The 9,001-nt window shown below is 64.8% G+C and overlaps 1 protein-coding gene across 1 annotated transcript; it reads right to left on the minus strand.

Annotated features, from left to right (window-relative positions):
* Positions 1 to 860: 860 nt before the first annotated feature.
* On the minus strand, positions 861 to 4,953 carry LOC102370171 (carboxypeptidase N subunit 2). The gene is made up of 3 exons (XM_025211482.1): positions 4,832 to 4,953; positions 2,319 to 3,935; positions 861 to 1,752 (listed from the first exon to the last, which is right to left on the minus strand). The coding sequence occupies exons 2-3, from the start codon at positions 3,929 to 3,931 to the stop codon at positions 861 to 863; spliced, it is 2,505 nt and encodes an 834-aa protein (XP_025067267.1). The 5' UTR covers positions 3,932 to 3,935; positions 4,832 to 4,953.
* Positions 4,954 to 9,001: the final 4,048 nt, after the last annotated feature.

The following is a 9,001-nucleotide window of genomic DNA, read 5'->3' on the forward strand; positions in this document are numbered from 1 at the left end:
GGGCCCTCCCCACGCCCCCCCCCCCTCCGTGCCCAGCTGCCCCAGGACCCAGCCACGGCCGGAGGTGGCACCTCGACTGAGGGGCCGCGCAGCCACCCCGGGGCACACAACCCGAGCTGACACTCCCAGGCACCGTGCCGTATCCCTGCCACAGCCCAACGGCAGCCTGACCGAGCACCCCCGCTCCGGCCCCACCTCGGCGCCTGTCTCCCCGGCGCGCCGTTCCCTGCAGCCACCGCGCCCCGAGGGCACGCGCGGGCCCCTGGTCCCAGCCGAGGACCTGGCTGAGCCCCGCAAGAAGAAGCCCGCTGGGGCGACGACGGGCGTGCAGCCTAGCAGGGGCTGCGCTCCCAGCTGCCCTCTCGTCCCCCTGGCACAGGACAGGGCACGAGCTTGTCTGACGCACTCTCGCCAGCACCATCAAGGCAGCTCCCAGCACCAGCCCCAAGCACCGAGCGGCCGGGCCGCGAGTGGAGCAGGACCGGGGCAGTCTCCGCTGACAGCCCAACCGAGCCCTGGCCTGCGACGGGCGCGGGGTCGGCCTTACCTGGGCAGTGTCCCTGGACGCAGAGCGAGGAAGGGAGCGCGGCAGGGCAAGGACAGACACGTGGGCAGCCGCCCGCTCCGGCACGGGGAGCCCGGCTAGTGCAGGGCCAGGCAGGGCAGGCTTTGGCTGGGTGCGACGGGACCCTGAGTCAACCCAGGCACCTCCTGGATGTCTTGCCCCACGGGGAACTGGCACCCAGCGACAGCACAGCTACATTTAGGGATAAAAACAACAACTTTAATCGTTAGAGAAAACCCCGCCAGGGAACTGGGGAAGACAGAACACTACATAGGTGTTTGAAACGCACCGTGGCCTACGGCTTTGCTCGCCCGGGCTGCACGCTCACCAGCTTCACAGGCGCGGGGAGCAGCTCTTTCAGGTGCGTGGCTTGGTAGAGCAGGTACACAAACTTCCCCAGGCAGACGGTGCAGCACGCTTCAATGACCAGCATAGCGAGGTACAGGACCAGGGACACCTGGCAGTACCTGTACCTGGAACCCAGAGCGAAGCCCCAGGCGTGCAGTCGCGACGGGAGTGGCGGCGTGGAGGCAGGGCGGCGCGGGGCCGAGGTTGACACAGGGGCAGTGAATGCAGAAGGCCCCCAGATCGTGCTGTTGGCCACAGGCAGGCGGCTGGTGGTTGTGGTGGAGAGAGAAGCCAGCTGTGAAGTCGCAGACGAGGCGTACGCTTTGGCAGTGGGCGTGGGCAGGGACGTGGCCGGCTCCTGCGCCGGGGTCAGTTCGGAGCTGGGGGGCACCGTGGACCACTCCGGAGTGCCTCCGGTCGTGGCGCTCAGCGCGAGGCAAGCTGTGGCGGGCACGAGCGTCACTGGAACACGTGTGCTACCAGAGACACGGGTGTCCTCCAGGGTGGTGGCCTCCCATGTGGTGTTGGGCAACGCTGTGGGTGCTGCTGTGGTGGGTGCCAACGTGGTGGGGGGCTCCGCTGTGGTGGGTGCAGCCGTGGATGGTGCCAGGGTGGTGCTGGGCCCTGCTGTGGTTGGTGACAACGTGGTGGGGGGCTCCACGGTGGTGGGTGCAGCCGTGGATGGTGCCAATGTGGTGGTGGGTGCTGCTGTGGTTGGTGGCAACGTGGTGGGGGGCTCCGTGGTGGTGGGTGCTGCTGTGGTTGGTGCCAGCGTGGTGGGGGGCTCCGTGGTGGTGGGTTTGGTGGCAATGTGGTGGGGGGCTCCGTGGTGGTGGGTGCTGCCGCAGTTGGTGGCAATGTGGTGGGGGGCTCCGTGGGGGGGGGTGCTGCTGTGGGTGGTGCCAGGGTGGTGGGGGGCTCTGCGGTGGTGGGTCCTGCCGTGGTGGGGGGCTCCACGGTGGGGGGTGCAGCCGTGGATGGTGCCCATGTGGTGGTGGGTGCTGCCGCAGTTGGTGGCAATGTGGTGGGGGGCTCCGTGGGGGGGGGTGCTGCTGTGGGTGGTGCCAGGGTGGTGGGGGGCTCTGCGGTGGTGGGTCCTGCCGTGGTGGGGGGCTCCACGGTGGGGGGTGCAGCCGTGGATGGTGCCCATGTGGTGGTGGGTGCTGCCGCAGTTGGTGGCAATGTGGTGGGGGGCTCCGTGGGGGGGGGTGCTGCTGTGGGTGGTGCCAGGGTGGTGGGGGGCTCTGCGGTGGTGGGTCCTGCCGTGGTGGGGGGCTCCACGGTGGGGGGTGCAGCCGTGGATGGTGCCCATGTGGTGGTGGGTGCTGCCGCAGTTGGTGGCAATGTGGTGGGGGGCTCCGTGGGGGGGGGTGCTGCTGTGGGTGGTGCCAGGGTGGTGGGGGGCTCTGCGGTGGTGGGTCCTGCCGTGGTGGGGGGCTCCACGGTGGGGGGTGCAGCCGTGGATGGTGCCCATGTGGTGGTGGGTGCTGCCGCAGTTGGTGGCAATGTGGTGGGGGGCTCCGTGGTGGTGGGTGCTGCCGTGGTGGGGGGCTCCAGCATGGTGGTGGAGTGCACCGTGGTGGCTGCAGCCGTGGGTGGTGCCAGAGCCACGGGAACAGAGGTAGATGAAGACAGCGTGGTCGGGGCTGTGGATGCGGGCACCGTGCTCCAGCAGACGAGCTGGTCTTCTCCCAGCAAGTCGATGACTTCCCCTTGCAGCGCGTCAGGGCTTTCACACCGCACTTGCGACACCTCCTTCACCTTGTCCTTGTTGGCTTGCATCCAGCTGCGCAGGCCACGCAGGTGACAGTCACAGCGCCACGGGTTCCCGCTCAGGTACACGGCGCGCAGCTGCCCCAGGGCCTGCAGGAGCCCCGCGGGAACGCTCTGCAGCCGGTTCTTGCGCGCGCTGAGCGTGCGCAGCTGGGGCAGGGAAGCCAGGTCCCCGAGGTCCAGGGAGGAGAGCTTGTTGGCATCCAGGTTGAGCTCCGTGAGCGCGGCCAGCCCGGCAAACGTGGCCTGCGGCAGGGTCTCCAGCTGGTTGTGGGACAAGACGAGTTTGCTGAGAGAAGGGAGGTTGGCAAAGATCCCGTGGGGCAGAGACCTCAACTTGTTGCTGCCCAGGTCCAGCTCTCGGAGCTGCGGCATGGCCCCAAACAAGCGCTCCGGGAGCGCGCCGAGCCGGTTAGACCCCAGCCTCAGCTGCCGCAGGTTGCCCAGACCAGAGAAAGCCTCTCTGGGAAGACCCTCGAGCTGGTTCCCATCCAGGAACAGCTTCTCCAGCAGCGACAGCTTCTCCAGCAGCCCGGAGGGCAGCGCCTTGATCTTGTTCTTGCTCAGACTGAGCTCCTTGAGCTCTGCCTGACTGTCCAGCAGCCCGTCCGGCAGCTCCTGCAGCCCGTTCTCGAAGAGCCGGAGAACCCGGAGCTGAGGGAGCTTGGCAAAGGCGTCCGGGGGCAGCGCCTGGAGCTTGTTTCTCGCCAGGTGCAGCAAGGTGAGCTTGGCCAGCGCGTCGAAGATGCCCGGCGGGAGAGACGGGATTTCATTGTTGTGCAAGAAGAGCTCTCCCAGGCTCCCCAAGTCGTCGAACAGCCCCTTGGGGACCTGCTGCACCTGGCTGTCCCGCAGGTCCAGGCACCACAGGCTGGTCAGCTGCCTGAAGACCTCCGCGGGCACGTTGCCCAGTGTGGCCCCCGAGATCTCCAGCTCCTGCAGCTTCCCCAGCTTATCAAAGGCTCCTGCCTCCACCGTCCGGACCTTCGTGTTGATGAACAAGATTTTGAGCAGGTCGGGCATGTTCCTGAAAGCCCCTTCCCTCACGGCCGTGATGCTGGTGCGCAGGAAGATCATTTCAGCAACGCCGGGCTTGGTGGCGGCCGGGACCTCGTGGATGTCGTTCTTCGCGCCCACGTAGACAGCCTGGAAATCCTTGGGGGTGTCGTACTCAGCATCTCCCAGGCTCTTCCCAGCCAGGAGGAGGAGGAGGAGGAGGAGGAGGAGAAGCCACGGCCGGGGCATGGTGCTGAAAGACAAGACGGGTCGGCCCGTTACTCCGCACGAAGCGGTGCGTCCCCCCACGCACCGCACGCTCAGGACCAGGCTCCTCGGGCCGTTCCCGCAGGGTCGGCCCTCGGGGCCACTGCTCTTTCTGCTCTGCTTTCCCATGCCACGTTGGCACCACCTGCTGCTCTGCTTTCTGCTCCCTGCCCTGTGCTCGAGATCCTGGGTAGAGGCTGTGCCCCCTTTTACAGAGGAAGGCAAACCCCCCCGGGCTGCACCAATCTGACCTGGGGGTAAAAGTCCTTCCTGACCCCAAATCTGGTGCCGGTCTGACCCTGAGCAAGGGGACACGACCCTCTTATCCAGGACCCTCTGGCCTGGACTGGGCACGGCCTGGTGCAACCCCCGGTGCCTCTGGGGAGGCTCAGAAACTCCAACACCAGGAGAAGAAGAAAAAAGGGTGCAAGGGTGGGAGCCCCCAGCCAAGCCCGGAGCACAGGCATCGCTGCACCTGGACCGCCCCGACCAGGGTCTGTGCCCCCCCCCCGCGATGGGCAGTCTGCAGTGCCCCGCGCGGCCCCTTCCAGCTGCCAAAGCCTGATAACGTGGGCCACGCCACGCGGAGCTTCGCACAGCAGCGCACGGAGACCGCAAGGACGCAGCGATACGCCGAGTCCGGCACCGCACCCGCAGAGCCCGGGGGGACGCGGGGCACCGGGAAGCGCTGCCTGCAAGGGGGCTTGCACTGCTGGGGAAGGCAGACCCTCGGGGAGGAGCATGGGCAGGAGTCCCCATGGCAAGACCCCCAAATCCCTGCAGTGGAGTGACCCCCGTGCCCTGCTCCTGCCACCCCCAGACCACCCGGGAGCGAGAGCCAGGCCCCACGGCCCATCCCTGGCAGGGACACGGCCCCCTTACCTGGCCGAGCGCCCACGCCAGCGCAGCCCGGAGCTCTCCTCGGTGTCCTGGGCCCGAGTGAGCAAGGGACGGGGCCAGGAGCCTCCCCTCCACCTCCCCGCCTGGGCCAGCCGTCATGGGTGGGTGCCAGGGCTGCAGGAGGAGATAAGGCTGGAGGGTCTCACGTGGGCCATGGGGGGGGCCTGAGCAGCGGGGCCCGGAGCTGCCAGGCTCTGTCCACGGGCGCAGGGGCCTCCACGCAGACCCCCTGGCCCCCAGGGCTCAGTGGGTGTGTGGCAAGCGGGTGCAGGAGCCGGTCGGTGGGACCCTGGGCAGCGGGCGGTGGGGAAGCTGCAGCCGGGCACCCTCGTGGGGGCTGTGCCGGGGTCCGGGACTGGGTGCCAGGGATGAGGGGGCACAGGAGAGCGGGGCAACCCCCATCGCAGCTCCAGGGATGGGCAGGAGCGGGGGGTCTGAGCACGGAGGGGAGTTCAGAGCAGGGGGTCCCTGCTCCCCCCAGACTGCAGCCCGACCCTTGGAACCTGGGGGCAGCCAAGGCGCACGTGTCCGGGCCCACAGGAAGGGCCGGGGAAGGTACCGCCAGGGCGGACACGGGCAGGAGGGAGCTGCAGGCTCCGCAGGCCGGGAGCTGTGGGGGGAAGCCTCAGCTGGCTGCGGGTGGGTGCGTGTGCAAGAGTGTACAAGTGCTCGTGCGTGTATTTGCATGCGTCTGAGTGTGCAATGTCTGAGTGTACATGTGCATGTGTTTGCACGTGTGCATACATGTGTCCACATGTGGGTGTGTCCATGTACATCAGAGTGCCCATGTGTGCATGCGTGTCCGTGCCCATGCATGTGCACATGCTTGATCATGTGTGCATGTCTGTGTGCACATGCACGCATGTATGTCCATGTGTGCAAATATATGTCCATGTATGTGCGTGCATGCATGTCCATGTGTGTGCCTGAGTGCGCACATGCATGTCTTTGTGCGTGCATGCCTGAGTGTGCATGTGACTTCATGCTTGTCTGTGTGTGCGCGCATGCGAGTCTGAGTGTGCACATGTGCATGTGTGCCTGCACACTTGTCCTTCCCCAGGCACCACACCAGTGCTCATACAGCACGTGGGGGAGGATGAACACACGCACTCACCCATACATGCACACAGCCCTGGCCGCTGGTCAGGAAACAGGCACGGGCAGGCCCAGGCAACGGCTGCACCGGGTGCCCTGTGCTTCCAAGCAGCCACGGCAGTCTGGGTCCCTGCTGCCCCCCTGCCCCAGCACTTCTCCCCCCTGCTGCCTGCTGGTCCGAGGCCGGCATCCCAGGCAGCAGGAGCAGGGACAGGTCTGGGCCCTGGCCCAGCCACGCTGCCTGGTGCACATGCAGCCCAGCGCTGGGAATGAAACCCAGCACGGCTCCAACCCAGACCCCAGCTGAGCCCTGCACCAGGGGCCCAGCAGCTCCCCCAGCCCCAGCCCCAGCCCCAGCCCCAGCCCCGAGCCGCGGTGCCGGGCAGGGGTGGGAAGCACCTGCTGTGGCCAGGCCCAGGCAGCCACCGGGACCCGAGCGGGCCTGGCTGAGAACCCCACTGAGGGGTCAAATTGGGACTGGGGAGATCCCCAGGTTTGTAGACCCACACCGGTCAGTAAATCCTGCTACAGAGCAGGGCTGAGTGACAGCACAAGACCCCCAGACTCCCATGGCTCACTGTGCCCTGCCCTGCCCCAGCCCCGTGTCCATCCGGCCAGGGTGCTGGGCGGGCCACAGGCCTCTGTTCCCATACAAGGGCCTTGCTGCAGCCTCAGCCCGAGACTCCAGCATCAAGCCCAGACCTGGGTGGGCCCCAGCCAGTCTTTTAAAACCAGCGAAGTTGCAGAAATAACCAAGGTGACGGACTGAGGGGCCAGGCAGCTGAAAGAACACGCTAGGCGAGACTCAAACTCGAACAGCTCGCGAATGAGCGTGGCTTTTTTATGAAGAGCAGCAATGACAGCATTTGCAGAGGAAGTGCGACTCCATGCAGACTCCAGGACGAGGGGCTGATCTGCGCCGGGGCGGCTTTCATGTGCTGTGGGGGGACAGCAGACGACGGGCAGGAATTGCGGAGTCCCTGCCCGCTCTTAGCAAACCGGGCTGTTTGTCCAAACGTCACTTTGGAGGTGCTCCTCACCCAGACTCCCGGGGTGCTGCTGTTATACGGGTGCAGGGAGTCAGCATCTCGCACACCCATGCTCCTGCTGCTCTGCATCCCGAGCTGGTATCTCACCGAGCACAATGGTGGCGCTCGGCCCGCCACAAGCAAGCGGCTGTCAGCCCTGGCGGCAAGTTGCCCGGTCTCCTCCGCAGCCCGTACCCAAAGGGGTTCAGACACTGGCATCAAGCCACCCATTCCCACAGCCCCTCGATGGCTCTCACGTACAGGGCAGCAGTTCCCAGGTGCCGCCAGGAACCACAATGCTTCCCAGCATTGCGCTAAGCAAGTTTGGGTAACCAAGGCGAAGCCTCACACCGTGATGGCGACACAGCTCCCCTTCCGGCCCTGGAGGCTGTGCAGCCCTTTGCAATTGTTAAGGGGAGGCTGCAGGATCAAGAGGCTGGGAGCCAGGGTAAAAGGCCCTATTGCCCCCCACACCCAGCTGGGCTAGGCAAGAAGGTACAAGACCCTCCTTCTCCCACCCGGCCTGCAGCACACAAGCCCAGTCGCTGGCAAGAAGCTAACAGCTCATTCCAGACCCTGGAGCAACATAACCTTTGCAAGAGACCAAGAGCCCTTTCTTTCTACACAAATACAACAAGGGGGACACCTGGCTCAATGGCAGCTCCATGGAAAAGGACGTGGGAGCCGCGGTAGATCACAGACTCAATAGGAGTTTGCAACGTGCGGCAGCTGCACAAAAGGCAAACGGGGTTTGGAGCTGCATCAATAAATAGCATTAGGTGCAAGACCCGGAGGTGATGGTGACTGTGTTCGGCACGGGTCAGGCCCCATCTGGATACTGTGTGTGGTTCTGAGCTCCATGTTTTAAACGGGACGTGGAGAAGTTAGAGAGGGTCCAGAGGCAGCAACTCAGGTGATCAAGGGCTTGGAAGGCAAGTCATGGGAGAGGCTGAAGGAGCTGGGCAGTCAACCGACCGTGTCCTTCTATTAACATGACACAAGTCTTCAGATACCTGAAGGTCTGCTGTAAAGAAGAGGGAAAGCACATTGCTGCAGAGAGGGCATGCACCAATGGCTGGAAGTTGCAGCAAAGTTTAGATTGGAGATCAGAAAAACCTCGCTGTTGGAGCTGGGAGGTGGTGGAAGAGACGCCCCGGGAAGGGGTGGACTCCCCATCACTGGAGGTGTCAAGAAGAGGCTGGACAGGCCCTGGTCGGGGTGATCTAGGTGCAGTGATGTCTGTGTTGAGGCACGGGGATTTCCCACACTTCTGGGCTTTGCTGCTTGTCCCTCGCTCCCCAACGCACACCATGCTCCATGCGTCAAGGGGTCTTTAAGTCTCCCGCAGAGGCGCTGGCTGCAGCCCTGGCTGGGGATGGGCTGTGCCAATGCTCCTGCTGGGACCAAAGCCAGACGTTCCTCGCCCTTCTACTCGGGGTCAGACTGATGCCATATCTGGGGTCAGGAAGGAATTTTACCCCCTGGTCAGACTGGTATGGACTGGTGGGGGTTTCGCCTTCCTCTGTGGCGGGGGGCACGGCCCCTACCTGGGACCTCTCGAACGTACATTGACGACATTTCAGAGAAGCGGAGCGCTGGCTGCAGGGGTTCCCCTGCTTTGCTTGTGGCAGGTCGGGGTGTTCGGTCTGCGTTGCGCCAGGCTTGACACTAGGCTTACGGAGAGTTCAGATTATGCTTTACCTGGGGTGGGTTGGACAGGGCTGACCCTGCCTCAGGCAAGGGGCTGGACTAGATGCAACTCTGGAGGGCCCTTGCAGGTCCACGGCTCTAGGATTCCCAGCTCCCCGAGCGCTCTGCAGCGGGCCAAAGTGAACTACTGTCATATAAAGCAAGTCAGTTGCAACTACCTATGGAAAATGGTGTAAGCAGCACAAGGAAGTGCCTGTTCTGCATATGCGGTGCTGAGCAGAAGGTACGCACGCGCACGTCCTCTGTTCAGTGTTGGCCGTGCAGGATGTGCAACACAACCCTGTGAATTACACCAGCGCTATCTGAACTGTGAAGCAGG

The sequence above is a fragment of the Alligator sinensis genome, unplaced genomic scaffold, assembly GCF_000455745.1.
Source record: "Alligator sinensis unplaced genomic scaffold, ASM45574v1 scaffold632_1, whole genome shotgun sequence".
Taxonomy (NCBI): domain Eukaryota; kingdom Metazoa; phylum Chordata; order Crocodylia; family Alligatoridae; genus Alligator; species Alligator sinensis.

Excerpts from the sequence above, each read along its gene's own strand:
- LOC102370171 (XM_025211482.1), bottom strand. The coding sequence starts at position 3,931 with ATGCCCCGGCCGTGGCTTCTCCTCCTCCTCCTCCTCCTCCTCCTCCTG. Across the intron at positions 1,753-2,318 it reads GCAGGACCCACCACCGCAGA|CACCCACCACCACGGAGCCC; the intron begins GCCCCCCACCAC and ends CAACTGCGGCAG.